The sequence below is a fragment of the Phaeodactylum tricornutum genome, chromosome 20 (assembly GCF_000150955.2).
Source record: "Phaeodactylum tricornutum CCAP 1055/1 chromosome 20, whole genome shotgun sequence".
In the NCBI taxonomy this organism is placed as follows: domain Eukaryota; phylum Bacillariophyta; class Bacillariophyceae; order Surirellales; family Neidiaceae; genus Phaeodactylum; species Phaeodactylum tricornutum.
Window position 1 is genome coordinate 510,321 of NC_011688.1, and position 15,890 is coordinate 526,210.

Here is a 15,890-nt window from a genome sequence, read left to right on the forward strand (position 1 = left end):
CGTGAATTGTTCGCAGTCAACAACAAATTTACCTTTTCGTAAAGATTATGCTTTTTACCATGATCTTCATCTTTCCAAATTCCCGCAAAACATTTCGCCGTAATTTCACGACTAAAATGACGATAGTTTTACTTTTTTATCAATATAATTGGTCGTCATTTAAATGCTGATTTTTCGACGCCCATAAGAACGGTTAACGTTGTCGGAATAATAACAAACTCCCGTAAATCAAGCTCTAATTCCGAATGATGGTTTACAAAGCCCATAAATCACTTTTTAAACACTGCAAGATCTTCTCGGAAATTTTGTGAAAGAGATTTTTCGGTTTTTTTAGAAAAAAAGAAATGGGTTCAATGATGATTTATTTGTGATAGTTTGATTGATTGACATGTTGTGAGTGTGTGTTGCATCAATCCAAAGCATTCGTTATCACTAAATTTCTGCTTCTGCACTCCAAGCAATTATTAATTATCTGTAAGAGAAAAAGGTCGGATTAAAAATAAGTCTTCTTGAGCCTGCTTTGATTTCTGGTAGAAATACTGTTTTCCTGAAAAAAGTTTGACGTTTAATTCAGAAATAATATAATTAGAAAATTTAAATACGTACCTCAGATAACTTTCTTTCGCAAATCACTGGCCTACCCTGGAAAGTCGAGAAATTTTTTCGTCAACTGTAAAATTTCCGCTGCTTCAAACACTTTTTTCTGAGAATGACTATGTTCAATTTTTAACGACCAAGACAACGTAAATTAAATAAACATGTTTGTATTGCCGGGATACTACTGTCCCAAGTATTGTCAAAGGCATTCATTGCTCCGTCACCCTCTTTCTATTTGCGTGAAAACAATTTCTCGTCGTTTGTAGATCATAGTCTCCCACTAGCAGGTAAATATACTTGGTAGGGCAAAATGCGTTGTGTTCCAAGTCAAATAGCTGCAGAGGGCAGCCCCCACCCAAGTCTCAGCAACGTCTTGAAATAAGAAGTGTATTTCAGAAAGTGGTATGAGCCTCTGGGTCGATTTCATCTGGCCATAGTTTATGAACTATAAAGGAAAATTACTGATGAAAAGAAGCAACGTCTGCCGACGCTTTGCTCTAAATGTTGATTGCGGCGACGCAACCCCAGTGAAAAGGCATATGCACTTGAAGACCGGGTTGCTGTCAATAATAATAGTAGTGGAAACTCTTGTGATCGTTTTTGGCGCCAATTGGCCTGCCTAAATCACATGTTACTAACAATGGGCAAGGTACACTGTATATCATAGGTGTGCAGAACAAGCAAGGGCATGGTGGAATCAAACACAATCAAGTAAATGAATCGCGCTCGGGCCGGTCCTTCCTTCCATTTTCCGGCACAATGCCGTAAATATAAACTCCATTTTTCCTTGCCATCATTGGCTTTGGAAGCAATCCAGCTTGATTGGTCAAGTAATGTAAGTGCGAGGCATTGGAGAATATTAAGGTAAGATTCTTCATCGGTCAGGTAACCCTGGCGATGACGTAGGCTTGGTTTCTTGGCTGAAACATGCGTTCTTCGTGACTTTTCAGTGAAAACCAACTACCTATAAGGGTTTTGATGCCGCTTTTCCCCTTTGGCTCGGTACTTTTTTAAATAAATGGGTACAAGATCATTTACTTACCGGTAGGATGAAAAGACAAGGCGCAGGGCGGGCGGCATGTTTAGGAACTGGACGAAGCCAGACCGCTTGCTAGACACCTTGGAAACCTGCCCCTACATGTCTGCTTGTTCCACGAGCTTCCTGTTCCCCGAAATACGACTCGTCTGTTCCCTCATCAAGATGGTTCGAATCGAATTTGGGATCTAATCATCCACATGTCGATAGCGAAGCGAAAGATTCTTGCGTTCGCCTTTTTTTATTCACATACACCAAAGACGCGTCCAAACATACTGAGCAAGGCCTCACGCGTCTGGTGGAAGCAATGATGGATGAGGATACCGAGCAGACCAGCCGTGCCGAGTCGGAAAGAAATTCCGCGATCGAGGAGCTACATAGCAACGATTTTGAAGCTCAGCAAGTCACACCTGACCCTATGGCCAATTCAACGACGCGACTACTGGCACCTACGGACGTTGAATCTCTGGACGAAAGACTAGAATCGAGCACTTCCCCGTCCGGATGGAGTCAAATCATCGTCCTGCTCCGAAAGAACCTTTTGATCAAGATCCGGACTCCGCTGCAAACATTTCTGGAGATTTTCAGTCCTGTGCTCATGATGTTGGTACTTGTGGCAGCATACCAATTGTCCAAAGTAACTTATCGCGAAGCCAAAACGTATGATACAATTGAAATCGACCTTCCCGGCCCATGGCTCGACATCGTTCGCCAGGCGACGCAGCTATCGAACTTCTCTGAAAACGGCCGTCGGCTACTACGAAGTGAATGGGATGAACCCGAATTCCCTGGGTCTCTGTTCTTGATCGAGAAATGGGAGCTGTTTCGGTCGATGTATCTACGATCGACGACACGTCGTTCTGAGCGGCGTTTGCAATTTACCGAGACTACAGATGATGACATTGAGGTTGACGATAACGAGCGAAAAGACGTCAACAATATATATGATGTAGTTGACGAGGCCTACAGGGAAATCCGTCGCCTTCTGAAAAATCCCATGTTTATTCCGTCCTTTTCCCAGTATGTCAATATTTCTCAGCAGATGTCGAGTCTGATCAATGTAAACGACTTGCCCCGAGTCTTTTCTGAAAGTAGCTTTGGACGGCAGTGGGGAAATTTGTTAACGTTGGGTACCATTCATCTTTCTCCGCCCTCAGGGGTCGCCCTAGATTTTTGGGCTCATCTGAACGATACTTACCCTGACGCCATAGCCTCCTTGAAAATTAGAATGCATCGAAGCGAGAGTGAAGCTATCAAGTTCATAGATGAAAATTTGAACGAGCGAACGTGGGCACTAATCGACTTTTCCGCTTGGTCTACCGATGGCTCCATGGATAACGACGCGACCTTTAAGATTCGCATGAACTATACCACGCTACCAAATACAGCTCAAATCAGCGACTTTGTCAGCATTGGTCTCAACACAGCTTACCAGCGCTACTACTTATCAGGATTTTTGACTATACAACGGACACTGAATGAGTTTGTATTTTCAAGGGCCGGTGGAAGCTGTCCAGAGCTGTTCTCGAACTCGAGCGAAATTTGGAGCATGCCCATGCCGACAGCGGCATATTCACAAAATAGCTTTTTTCTTGCGGTTGGCTTTTTATTAGGGTTGGCCATCGTTATGGCGTATCTTTACCCCACTTCACGACTGATCAAGCTCATGGTAGAAGAAAAGGAGACAAAAATGAAAGAGACGCTTTTGATCTTGGGAACGCTTCCGTGGGCTCATTGGTGGTCTTGGCTTTTAACATCATCGATTGTATTCTTTGTCATCGCTTCATTGGTGACTTGGGTGATAAGTGCCAACATTCTCAAGTTTTCAGCACCGATTTATATTTTCGCATGGATCGGACTATTTTCATCTTCCTCTTTAGGGTTTTGCTTTACGGTCTCAGCTCTATTTAATAAAGCGAAGCTGGCGAGCATTTTAGGCCCGATGATCTTGTTTGCAACAATTCTCCCTCGTTTCATATTTTTCGGTTACAATCGCTACGAAGCTACAGCAAAGAAGAAATGGGCGTCTTTGCTGCCGGCATCTGCTTTCGCTTTCGGGGCTGATATCGTCGCTGGTAGGTTTTGATATCCCTGGATTGTCTGAATCGGAATGTAACTGATTGTGGCCCTCTTTCTGATTCTTGTCATCTTAGATTATGAGTATGCTGAACAAGGAATTCAAGCCTGGAATGCTGGCGAAGGCGAATATTCTTTCCACACCTCTTTGGCGTTCCTCTTGTTTGATACGATTCTTTTCTTGCTTTTGGGCTGGTATCTTGAACAGATTATGCCCCGTGATTTTGGTACACGAAGGCCATTTTGGTTTTTGGTTTCAACGAAATTCTGGTGTAAATGCAAAGATGCATCGGCTCATAGTCTGTCCAATTCGGGGTCTGCAAACAAAGTGGAAAGGTAAGTACTGATAACACGCAGATTGATCCTTGACCACAATTCTAACGTTCGGTTTCCTTTATCGCTCGTAAAAGTGCTTCTGTCGATGAGTCGTTTCTTGTTCCGTCTGTGCAAGCTACCAAGCTCCTGAAACATTACGGGGCAAAGAAAGGGACCGGGCTTCAGCCGGCTGTCAATCAGCTAGATCTAACGCTCTACGAATCACAGATCACGACTCTACTAGGTCATAACGGAGCGGGCAAGAGCACATGTATTGGTCTTCTCACTGGTATGTTCCCACCGACGTCTGGTGATTGCAAGATATACGGGGAGTCTATTGTTCACAACGTTAACCGGGCCAGAAGATCAATTGGGATCTGCCCTCAGCAAAACATTCTTTTCGAGCGACTGACTGTCTTCGAACACATCGTATTCTTCCAACGTCTGAAGGGAGCGAGGCAGAATCGAAGGAAAGCAAAGGCACTGGCGACAGATCTAGGCTTGGAATCTTTTCTTCATACCACCGCTGCTGCTCTAAGTGGTGGCAATAAAAGAAAGCTCTGCGTTGCCATTGCGCTATGCGGGAATCCAAAATTTCTTGTCTTAGACGAGCCGACCTCCGGTATGGACCCCGATGCGCGGCGCAAAACGTGGGGCGTGCTGCGTAAACAACGAGCAGGGAGAACTATTCTGTTGACAACCCATTTCATGGACGAAGCTGAACTTCTTTCAGATAGAATTGTTGTTATGCGCGCAGGAGATTTACAGTGTACGGGATCACCGGTGGAGTTAAAAGTAAGGTTTGGCCTCGGTTACAATTTTACAGTATGTATCGAAAGGCAAGAAGAACAACATCCGACCTCTGTTGATATTGGAGAAATGACCACAGAGTCCTATATGGCCTTTAAAAGTGCAAACATCTTATGCTTTATACAGAAATTCATACCAGATGCGAAGTTGCTGCGTGTTGGAGGCAGAGAACTCACTTTTAACTTACCACAGAGCTTTGAGGACCAGTTTGGAGACATGTTCGATTCCTTAGAGGTCAATCAAGGGTCGCTTGAAGTCGGTTCTTTCGGTATCCAAAACGCATCACTGGAAGAAATCTTTATCAGCCTGGTCGAGCAGGAATCTGGCGATCAAACAGCCAAAGCACATGATGAGGGACCTAAAGAGCCTCGATTTGACACGAGAACATCAAAAGTCTCAGAGGGGCATGATATTACCATGGGCGATCACTCACAGTGTTTGTCCGGTTTGACCTTCACCGATGCAGCTGGTCAAACGCTTGAATTATCCGCCTTATCTTCCTCACGCCAGATAGTCGTTCTTTACAAAAAGAGAGTCACGGTTCAAAAACGAGACTTTCGAGGGCTTTTTTTTACAGTTGGAGCCCCGGTTCTTGTTTCCGCTCTCGTTCTACTTATATTGAAGGTCAACCTTCCGATAGTTGGGCCGGAGATTTCCATGTCCTTAGCGCTCTACACCCAGTCCAGGACCGGCAGCCGAAGTGGGACAGAAGTTCTTGTTGGGGGTGCTGCAGGTTCAGCGCTGCCTACTAGCCGTCCTCTTATGGCAGACATTACTATTTTCGAGAAAACCTACCCCTCCGTCCATTTTGAAGTAATCGAAGAACTAGCTTCATCAAGCGATATTTCAAGATATCTACTCGACACGATCAATTCACAGAATCACTCTGTTCAGTACGGTTCCTTCTCGATAAACGATTCGATCGCTTCTGTTTCAATCGTGGACTGGAGCGCTCTTAAGAATGAAAATGGAACGGATAGCGTTCTTCTGGATCTAAGCGGTCCAATGGGGATCGGTGACCTAGTCGACCTTGTCCCTTTCATGACGGGCGACCAAGAATATCGTGAAACCGTTGAAACTGACATGAGTATTCTTCACAACTCTTCCTCACCCCATGCTGTGTAAGTCGGCGTCATTTCAGTAGGGATGGTGCCCTGCTTGATGGCCGCTTTATCTCATTTTCTTTTTTCTTAGTGCCGTGTTTAATCAAGCTTACGCTGATCACATCCTGAAGGTATGTTCGGGGGAACCAAAGAGGATACTTCAATCACTTAACGCCCCTTTGCCATTGACAACGGCACAAACAGTGGAAATAAAGGCGATTCTTAGCATTCGTAAGTAACAGATTTGAAGGGATCAAATTTGCGTCCCTAAATGAATCTAATCAAAATTTCTTCCTTTCCAGTGGCTTCATTGTTCCTCCTGATCCCATACTGCTACATCCCTGGTGCCTTCATTGTTTTCATGGTTAAGGAGAAATCTTGCAAATCAAAACATCTACAGCTTGTAAGCGGTGTGGATGTGAGATCATATTGGATATCAAATTATGCCTTTGATGCAAGTGTTTTTTTATTGTTGACCCTGCTGGTGATGGCTGTTTTCATGTTTTACGGAAGCGATTCAGCGGAAGTTTTTGTGGGAGACTTGGAGTCTTTCTTCTGTACGATGGCGCTAACGTTCGGCTACGGTTTGAGTATTCTTCCTTTTGCTTACCTGTGCTCCCGCCGTTTTCACAATCATAGCTCCGCTCAAATTGCAGTCATAGTAAGTTTGGAAGTCGCGGAAGTCGGTCCATTCGTACACGGGATATTCAATTCTCAATTTTGCTTCGCTTCGTTTAGGGAATTGGATTCGTCACGGGCTTTGTTTTCGTCATGGCATATTTCATTATGATCTCGATTGAGTCGACCGAGCAACTTGCAAAAACCCTTCGCCCAATTTTCAGAATATTCCCGGGGTACAATGTTGGAGATGGATTCATTCAAATGGCCAACGCCTTCTGGGAGAGGCGCATACAAGGGACTGATTCTGGGAGGCCGTTCAGCTGGGAGGTCGCTGGTAAACCCGTATTACTTTTGTATGGACTAGCGCCAATCTATTTTTTGATATTGCTGATCCTTGAATACTCAGGGGACGGAAGCGCTGGAGGGAAGATAGGCTGGGTAATTCGGTCAGCCAAATCTTCATGGGAACGGCTGATTCTTCGCTGTAACGGTGTCCATGCTGACTGCTCGCTTGACGATGGATTGAAAGAGGGCACGCGAGACGAAGACGTTGAGGGAGAGCGCATATTTGTCTATGAAAATATCGACCAATTAAAGCATTCCGCTCCTATTGTCTACCAGGATCTGTGGAAAATCTACCCTCCCTCTGTTGGTTTGTTTGGGACGATGGCGGCATTTGTACGTGGCCACATATATATGATATGCTGCTTGCTCAGAAAAAGCTCGGCAGAGAGAAGGACAGTGATATTGAAGGAGAGGAGACGCGTATTGCTTCCTAAACGGGCCGTTCGTGGTGTAACAACGTGTATACAGGAAGGCGAGACGTTCGCACTTTTAGGTGCAAACGGGGCTGGAAAGAGTACAAGTCTGAATGCCATTACTGGAGACATATCCGCAACGAAAGGCAAGGTATTTGTCGCCGGATACTGTGTTACTGGAAGCAACGATGACTATGACGTCACCAATGCACGGAAGCACCTTGGCTATTGTCCACAAATTGACCCTCTACTGGAGCTAATGACACCGAGAGAGACCTTGGCTATGTTCGGTCAAATTCGGGGCATTCCGCTTGAGATACTGAACGGGCATGTAGAGAAGCTACTCGAATTTCTGTTACTTAGCACACATGCAGAGAAGACATGCGAAAACTTGTCGGGAGGAAACAAGCGCAAATTAAGTCTTGGAATTGCGCTAATTGGTGACCCGACAGTGTTGCTGATAGATGAAAGCTCGTCAGGTCTGGACCCAGTTGCTAAACGCCGGATGTGGAGCCTCATATCCCGAGCGGCAAAGAATCGGTCTATTATTCTGACTACTCACCAGATGGAGGAAGCGGAGGCGTTATGCACGCGTGCAGGCATCATGGGTAACGGGGAACTGCTTTGTCTTGGCTCGGTTCAACATTTGAAGGTAAGATTCAACAGTAGATTTGCACACAAGATTGTAACTTCGTCCTTTCGCTGACGTGTTGTATCCTCATGTTGCTGCGTAGTCCAAGTACCTCGACGGGTACACAATCGACATATTTTGCAGTTCAACGAGCTCGGAAACGGATAGAGATGCTTTGGTGTCGGAGCTACTGGATAACTCTCTTCCTGGGTCTCTGCTAGCAGAACGTCATGGTCGTTTTCTCCGTTTCGATGTACCAAAATTGCCGTCTCTTGGCCTTGGCCATACTTTCCGCCGGTTGCAAGCGTTGAAAGGATCTTGCAGCTTTCCTTTGGAGAACTACAGTATTTCTCAGTGCTCCCTTGAGCAAGTTTTCATCAAACTTACTAAGCAAAATAACTTTGTTGATTAGAGTGGATGTGCATCACTTTATTTCGAGGAGCACGCTTCAGAATGCCCGCTACCATTGAGGAATATAGACTAGGCACTGCAACTGGTCACGTCCTTCAACCGTATGCTCAGTGCCTTGGCGATGCCCTCGGCCTTACCAGATACCGCCAGGAGCCCTAGCGTGGGAAACGGTCTCGCCGGATACGGTAGACGGCTTGATCGGTGGGTGTCCGCTGCTAGGGCATAGCCCATGTCAATACTCAGATTCGTCTAAAGGTGTCTTAACCTTCCAAGGCTATCACCCTTTTGCACGTTCCTGAGTCAGATTGGTTGTTCTGGAGACGTATGGTAGGCACAGGTGTTTAAAACGGTTCGGCAATTTGTGTTGCCGTCGTTAGCCGTGGACTGTAGAGCGAGGATCGGCACAGCAAATGGATCGAACTTTCTCAAATGCTGCTCAAAACATACATGGTTTGACTGTCAAGATGGTTCTTTTGAGATACCCGTAGTACTTTTCATTGCTTTCAGGAAACCAATCGCAATCCGAATTCTATTCTTCCGTGAGGGAATTTCTGTTTTACCTTTATTGCTACAATTCCGGACTACAGATGTTAGAAAGGTTTGTGATTTTGTGGACACATCAAAGTTGACAATGAATTATAGAACATCCCCTTTTTTGATCTCTTACAGTTAGAGTTAACAAAATAGACGACGGATTCTCGATCACTAGCAAATGATCCTTCCTCCGTCCTCTCGTTCTTCTCTAATGTCGCGGTCCAATTAACAATGGAGAACGGCAAAGCTTTTGGCCCGGCAAAATAGTGTCACTAAATGGAAACGAACTGTAACATGTAAGAGGTGAAAGCATTGTTTACAGTCATCCTCCACGATTAATCGAGCAACAGAAGATTTAGCTTTTTATCGAAAAGAACCAATTGAGGATCCAAGTGCCATAAAGATCTCAGCTGTACTGCTTCTTTGACTATGAGACCGACGATTCTACGGAACGAGGTCGACGATGTGGTTGATGCCATCTCAGGCATTGAACCATCCTTTTCAGTTGCTCCAGAATCCATTGAAAAGGCCAAGGAGCAACTCCGAGTTTTGAACGTGCGAGTACCAATGGGGAAGCTCGGCAAGGGCGACCAGGGGAAAGGTCGAGCCGCAGTCGTTTTGGATTACATTTTGCTAAAAGTGGGTACGCAGCGTCTTCCAATAAAAAAATTGGCACAGGCGGCTGGTTTAAAAGTTCCAGCGATGGAGCAACTCCAACGTCTAGCAGGAAATTATCTTCAGAACCAGTACCAGGCCCCAGGTGCAAAACGCGGTCTTGAGCGGGAGGATACGCTCTCTTCTGCTTCGTTGGCCAAGCGTCGAACTGCTCGCACCACTCGTCCAGACTACGTCGACCATGGGGAATGGGCAAGTACTATTCCAGATCTAGCAATTCGACTAGCCGCCTATGTGGTAGATCCGTACGGGTCTGTAAAAGAAGCTACTAGCCTTCTGCAAGACATAAAAAATTACATTGGATCGCTATCAATTTATGAACGCCGCGGTTATCTTTACGACATGAATCGCTACAGGGCGGCGTACGAGGCAGCTGCCTTTTTCTTTGTTGCCCAGAGGGATGCTAAAGCTTTTCAACGAAACGGTCCATCGAAAAAAGGAGGGGAAGACGATGAATACGTTTCTTTTGATCTCCAAGATTTGCTTACGGCATCGAATAAGTTTACATTCTTGGAGCTGAAGCAGGTGCTGCCACACGTGCAGCAGCTAGCGCAAACGCTGGAACAGAAGCGTACTGAAGCTTCGTCTGGAACAAAGAAGATTTCAGACAAGTACCCAACCAAATTTAAGAGAGCTTCGAAAAAAATAAAGGCAGATCATGAAGAGGATCTGGAGCAGAACGCTAAAGCCAGAGCCATGGTTGAAGCTGAACTTGTATCAGGGGACAAGGCCGAGGTCTTTGAAGAGTGGAAAAAGAAAGTCCTGGAATCGGCTTGCGAGTCGGTCAGGAAAGAAGCAGGCGATACTGGTGTACCGGAATTAAGTATTCTTGCTCAAGCTGCTGACGCTGCGCTGGCAAGACATGGAATTTCCATACCTGAGACGCATGAGCAATGAGGAGGCGTTTCGAATCCTTCATTGACATTCACGGATTTACTTTCAGTGAGCAGTGGCCTTTGGTACTGACTTTGAGATAATTCTGAACCGAAATGAATCTCTCATCTAGCCTCCCACAATCTTTTGCCTTGACTTGATTCCAACAAAAGGCGTTGTTTTCAAACTTAGAGTTAAGGAGGGCAAATTCCATTGATGCGGTTTTCTATTGCGATCTCTTGTCCTTCCTAGCTAGTATCCATTGACACGGTGCAATATCTGGCATGCCACACACTGTCAGGATATGAACGTGGACTGTTCCAGTGGAAAGTTTGATTCCCTGTCAACGAGTCTCGTTTTTAAATCAAAGCAGTACAGTAAGTCCGGTGGAATGTGGTCGACCGTTCGTCGTTCGTACAAACCGGTAAACGACAAAATGGTAATCCAGTGAAAAAAGATGAGTGCCGACAACCGATTTCGCTCGGGGCAAGATTCCACACGCACCTTATACCGTGTCATTTCTCAAGAGTAGAACTACGTTACAAAAGAGAAGTAAACGCTATTCTCTGGTAGTCGGCTTTGTATGGCAAACGTATTGATTCTCTAGGATGAGTGGGCTTGAGAATATAAGGCCCAAGGAAGCCCGAGATGCCAGGGGCATTAAAACAATGAAGCTCTACTCGGACATTGATCGAATCGACAAAGAACTGCTTGTACGCGGGTACGGACCAGAAGATCCATTGGACGCTGCCATTGTCCACCAAGTCGATTCCATGCACTATGAAGGAAATGAGACGATTCAGGCAGCAGTGACTTCCTTACTCGATTCGAAGAGTACTGGATCTATGACTCGGGACGGACATGACAAGTCCGTTATTCGAGTTTTGGACATTGGCTCTGGATTTGGTGGACCCGCACGGTATGTCGCAACCCACTGCGACAACTCACGCGTGGTCGCGCTGGAGCTCCAACGAGACATTCATGAGAAGGCTCAGGAGCTTACCAGGAGATGCTGTCTTGACACAGCTATCCGGCATGTTAATGGGGACTTTATGGAGATGGATTTGTCCATCATTGAGGACGGGCAGCTTTTTGACGGGATCGTTTCCTGGCTGGTCTTTCTACACATAAGCGACAAAAACAACCTTTTCCAACGATGTCATAGCTTGTTGCTCCCAACAGGATGCATGATTATTGACGATTTCTATGAGCGACAACCTTTTACAGAAGCTGAGAAGGCATCGCTCAATCAGGATGTATACTGTCAAAATCTTCCCACGAAAGGATGCTACATGGAAACACTTCGACAGTCTGGGTTTACAGACATTGATTTTCAAGACAAGACCAAGGATTGGACAGACTTTACGGTGTCCCGTTTCCAAACTTTTCAAGCGAGTCGAGAGGTGTTTGTGAACCGTCACGATGAAGGAACCTACGATCGTTTGCACCATTTTTACGCAGCGGTTGCCACATTGTTTCAAAGTGGCCACTTGGGAGGTACACGAATTGTTGCCCGTAAATACTAAAACAGTAGCTTATTGTTAATCGCCGGTTGTTAACCACTTATAGTCTATGAGATCAAGAAGCTTGACAATGTTAGTGCACAAGTGAGTTGATAGCTTGTTTGCCCTGCTCGCTCGCCCGCCCAAACTAGACGCTTCTTTTGTAGGTCAACGCAAGAGGCTAACTAGCACTGTATCTAGCAGGAAAAAGGAGGAGAGTTGAATAATCTCTTGAATGTTCCTCAATCTAGCTTCCGGGCAATAAGAGATTTCAAAGCTGCAGAACTACTCTTAGAGTCAAGCTTGAGCTAGAGAGCAGGACACTCGATATGGCAGGTAGTAACAGCTGTTGTACCGCGACTGGCGATGAGTCATTTTCAGAGTCAATTTTCAATCGATTCTGACTGTCAGAAGAAAATCGTTCGTGATTCGACGATGACGAGGAACACCATCGTCATCCGATAGAAATGAAAACAAAAGGCTATCCTACGAAGCTCTTCGATGCGGATGAAAAGAACCACACACCACCACGGTTCATAGAACAGCGCTTCACTCCTTTGATTTACATTGTCCAGTGCTGCTATGAAACTTTACGGCGTTCCATTGTCCCCGCCGTTTCGGGCAGTGGCTTGGACGCTGCTACAAAAAAACGTTCCCTTTAAAATCCAAATTACAGTTCCGGGAGCTACCAATAAAATCGGTTCCTTGCATGACTCCTTTCTCTCCAAAACGAAATCTCGTAGCGGTACAGTACCTGTGCTGGAAGAAGATGATGGGATAACTCTATCGGAGAGTCCGGCGATTCTGACGTATCTTTGCGAGAAGCACCAGTGGTCAGATTTGTATCCGAACCAGCCCGGAACCGCTCACAAGGCATTGATCGATTCCTACCTGCACTGGCATCACGAGAATACCCGTCTGATCGCAACGCTTACCATGCCCTATACCAGGCCTGATCTAAACCGAACTTGTACTCAAGAACAAGAGTCGGGGGTACAATCCGTGCTCGAATCACTTGATCAAGGCTGGTTGGCGAACGATGCTTACATTGGGGGCAGCGACCAGGCTTCAGTTGCCGACCTTTTGGCTTATGAGGAAATTGCGCAAGCTTCTATGACGGGCGTTTTGGATGAGACTATTTCCCACTCCCACCCCAACTTACAGGCCTGGATGAATAGAATGGAGGCGTTGCCCTTTCACGATGCGGCTCACGCGTCACTCGTTGCACTGGGAAACCTCAAAGAACCGGCGGACGATACTCCCATGATGAAGCGACTGGGCGCAGCTACAAAAGAAGGGATGAAAGCTTTGCAAGACGCGCAACAGACATATGTTTCTTAGTTTGTGTTTGGTATCGACAACAAGCAAAATAGCAAGACCCTGCGCTCGGCTAGACTTGTTGTAACTTTTACCCAGTGCCCATAAGAAATCTCTCAACCTTGGTTCTCTTTCGATCTTACTATACCTCCCCAACTAAATGTCAATGACAGTATCGTCACCGATAGCGTAGGAAACAAGCTTACTTGGCTGCTTGTAGTTCGGCAACCTTGGCAATGAGCTCGTCCACGATTGATGGGTCGGCCAAAGTAGAAGTGTCGCCCAGGGACTCGACTTCATTGCAAACAATTTTGCGCAATATACGACGCATGATTTTTCCAGACCGTGTCATGGGAAGGCTTTGGGTTGCACAAATTAAGTCAGGTTGAGCAAACCCACCTATTTCTTGACGCACTAGACTTCGCAGTTCCTTGATTAGTGATTCCGATTCAGAAAAGCCGTCCGTGAGCATAACAAATGCGGCAATGGACTGGCCTTTGATTTCGTGAGGTTGTCCAACAACAGCAGCTTGCGCGACCGCAGCATGAGAAACCAACGCAGATTCGACCTCGGCTGTTCCAATACGATGCCCAGAAACGTTCAAAACGTCATCGACACGCCCAACGATCCAGTGGAAACCATCTTGGTCCAAATAGGCGGAGTCGCCAGTGAAGTAGTAGCCCTCGTACACTTTCAAGTAGGTAGTCATGAATCGGTGGTGGTCACCTAAGCATGTACGGGCCATGCCGGGCCACGGTTGACGAACAGCCAAAACTCCTTCCTTGTGTCCCTTCTCGTTTGCTTCCGTCACCGGCTCCCCGGACATGGGATCCAGAATCACCGTATCTATACCGTAACTTGGAAAGGTACAAGATCCAGGCTTCATGGGTGTAACACCGGGAAAATTTGTGACAATATGTCCGCCGGTCTCCGTCTGCCAGTATGTATCGACAATGGTACATTTGGACTTGCCCACGGCTTCAAAGTACCAGCGCCAGGCTTCGGGGTTAATGGGTTCACCGACAGTTCCAAGCACCTTGACGGATGACATATCGTACTTCGCGGGGTGATGATCGCCATACCGCATTAACAAACGAATGGCGGTAGGTGCGGTGTAAAATTGAGTAATCTTGTGGCGCTCGACCATGTCCCAGTAGCGACCAGGGTCCGGGTAGACGGGCGTCGACTCAAAGACGAAAGTGGTTGCTCCGTTCAATAGTGCACCGTAGACAACGTACGTGTGGCCAGTAATCCAACCGCAATCGGCTACACACGCGAACAAATCACCGTCTTCCAACGCAAAGGAATTCTTGGTGGTAAACGCAGCGTATAGTGCGTAGCCTCCCGTCGTGTGCAATAGACCCTTGGGTGTTCCCGTACTTCCACTGCAAATTGGTAGACCGCCATTGAGAATGGTGGAGTTTACGTTGCCACGAGTCCAAACGCTGAAACCACTTGTACTAGTTAAACGTACCTTGTATAGAGCAAAAAGAGACCGTCTTCTGCATCCATCCACTCGGGAACGTGACAGGGTCGCTGTCCCGCTACCAGCAGATCCATGCGTACATCCTTTGGCTGCATATCATAGGGAGCTGTTTCGGAATCTTGGTCGAAAAATCGCTCCCAGACCATGACCGACGTGATAATGTCTTCGCAATCGATTTTGGCACGTGCGGCATCCACAATTCCTTTCAAATCAATCGACTTGCCTCCGCGTTTGCCCAGATCGGCCGTGACCACAAAGGCTGAGCGCGCCGCCGAGATGCGCTGGGCCAAGGCTTCGGAGGAAAACCCGGCAAACACAACCGAATGCATGGCTCCCATACGGGCACAGGCCAACATGGTCATGGGCAATTCCGGAATCATGGGCATGTAAATAGTGACAACGTCGCCACGCCGAACACCCTGAGCGTGCAAAGCATTCGCAATCTGTGAAATCTTGCGTTGCATGTCGAGGTAGGTCAAACGACGGATGTCATCTGGTTCGTCGCCTTCCCAGACCAGGGCGACTTGATCAGCCTTGCCGTTGCGCACGTGACGATCAATCGCGTTGTAACAAACATTGAGCTTACCGCCAGCAAACCAGGCAATGTCACCGGCAGAAAAGTCTCCCGTCAATGCCTGATCGAAAGGAACGTACCAATCAAGGTAGGATTTAGCTTGCTGCGACCAATAGGCGGAGGGGTCCCTTATAGACTCGGCATGTGCCTGCTTGTAGTCCTCCAAGGAAATGGAAGCCTTGCCAATAGGATCAAAGAGCTTTGGGATCTCGTGCGCCGCCAAACCTTTCGACGATTCTTGATCATTCAGAGAAGTCATCGAACAAAGAAGAAAAACGAAGAATACGAAGGATTGGAGAGACTTGAATGTACTACGTCCCGAGTAGACGAACGGGAAGGCCAGTTGTGGGAAGACCACGTCCAGTCCGTTAGCTGGCGGCGTGGATCTCAAGAGTCAACAAACTCACTGTCAAAGTGAATCGAAAGTGAGATCTTTTGTCCGTACAACATATTAAATCCGGGTTGTAGACTCAGAGTGTGACAGTGAGATTAAAAACATAACTCACAGTCAAAAATACGGAGCCTAAAACTAATTAATTTGCAAAGTCCATTTTATGTCCTCAAAATCTGT

The 15,890-nt window shown here is 46.5% G+C and overlaps 5 protein-coding genes across 5 annotated transcripts; 4 read left to right on the forward strand and 1 right to left on the reverse strand.

Annotated features, from left to right (window-relative positions):
* Nucleotides 1-1,940: 1,940 nt before the first annotated feature.
* On the forward strand, nt 1,941-8,359 carry PHATRDRAFT_39708 (predicted protein; the record flags this gene model as incomplete). The annotated part of the gene is made up of 9 exons (XM_002183582.1): nt 1,941-3,708; nt 3,787-4,045; nt 4,120-4,849; nt 5,027-5,955; nt 6,029-6,168; nt 6,240-6,598; nt 6,676-7,236; nt 7,372-7,968; nt 8,051-8,359. 9 exons carry the CDS (start codon nt 1,941-1,943, stop codon nt 8,357-8,359), a joined length of 5,652 nt encoding a protein of 1,883 aa, XP_002183618.1.
* An 816-nt stretch (nt 8,360-9,175) lies between these two features.
* PHATRDRAFT_49077 (predicted protein) lies at nt 9,176-10,464 on the forward strand (the record flags this gene model as incomplete). Its single annotated transcript, XM_002183583.1, has 1 exon — nt 9,176-10,464. Exon 1 carries the CDS (start codon nt 9,322-9,324, stop codon nt 10,462-10,464), a length of 1,143 nt encoding a protein of 380 aa, XP_002183619.1. The 5' UTR covers nt 9,176-9,321.
* A 644-nt stretch (nt 10,465-11,108) lies between these two features.
* On the forward strand, nt 11,109-11,966 carry PHATRDRAFT_39710 (predicted protein; the record flags this gene model as incomplete). Its single annotated transcript, XM_002183584.1, has 1 exon — nt 11,109-11,966. One exon carries the CDS (start codon nt 11,109-11,111, stop codon nt 11,964-11,966), a length of 858 nt encoding a protein of 285 aa, XP_002183620.1.
* A 558-nt stretch (nt 11,967-12,524) lies between these two features.
* On the forward strand, nt 12,525-13,283 carry PHATRDRAFT_39711 (predicted protein; the record flags this gene model as incomplete). Its single annotated transcript, XM_002183585.1, has 1 exon — nt 12,525-13,283. One exon carries the CDS (start codon nt 12,525-12,527, stop codon nt 13,281-13,283), a length of 759 nt encoding a protein of 252 aa, XP_002183621.1.
* Nucleotides 13,258-15,652, reverse strand: PHATRDRAFT_22974 (acetate-coa, ligase). The gene is made up of 2 exons (XM_002183728.1): nt 14,734-15,652; nt 13,258-14,644 (listed from the first exon to the last, which is right to left on the reverse strand). The coding sequence occupies exons 1-2, from the start codon at nt 15,576-15,578 to the stop codon at nt 13,462-13,464; spliced, it is 2,028 nt and encodes a 675-aa protein (XP_002183764.1). The 5' UTR covers nt 15,579-15,652; the 3' UTR covers nt 13,258-13,461.
* Nucleotides 15,653-15,890: the final 238 nt, after the last annotated feature.

Excerpts from the sequence above, each read along its gene's own strand:
- PHATRDRAFT_22974 (XM_002183728.1), bottom strand. The coding sequence starts at position 15,578 with ATGACTTCTCTGAATGATCAAGAATCGTCGAAAGGTTTGGCGGCGCAC. Across the intron at positions 14,645-14,733 it reads CTCTTTTTGCTCTATACAAG|TGGAAGTACGGGAACACCCA; the intron begins GTACGTTTAACT and ends ACCAATTTGCAG.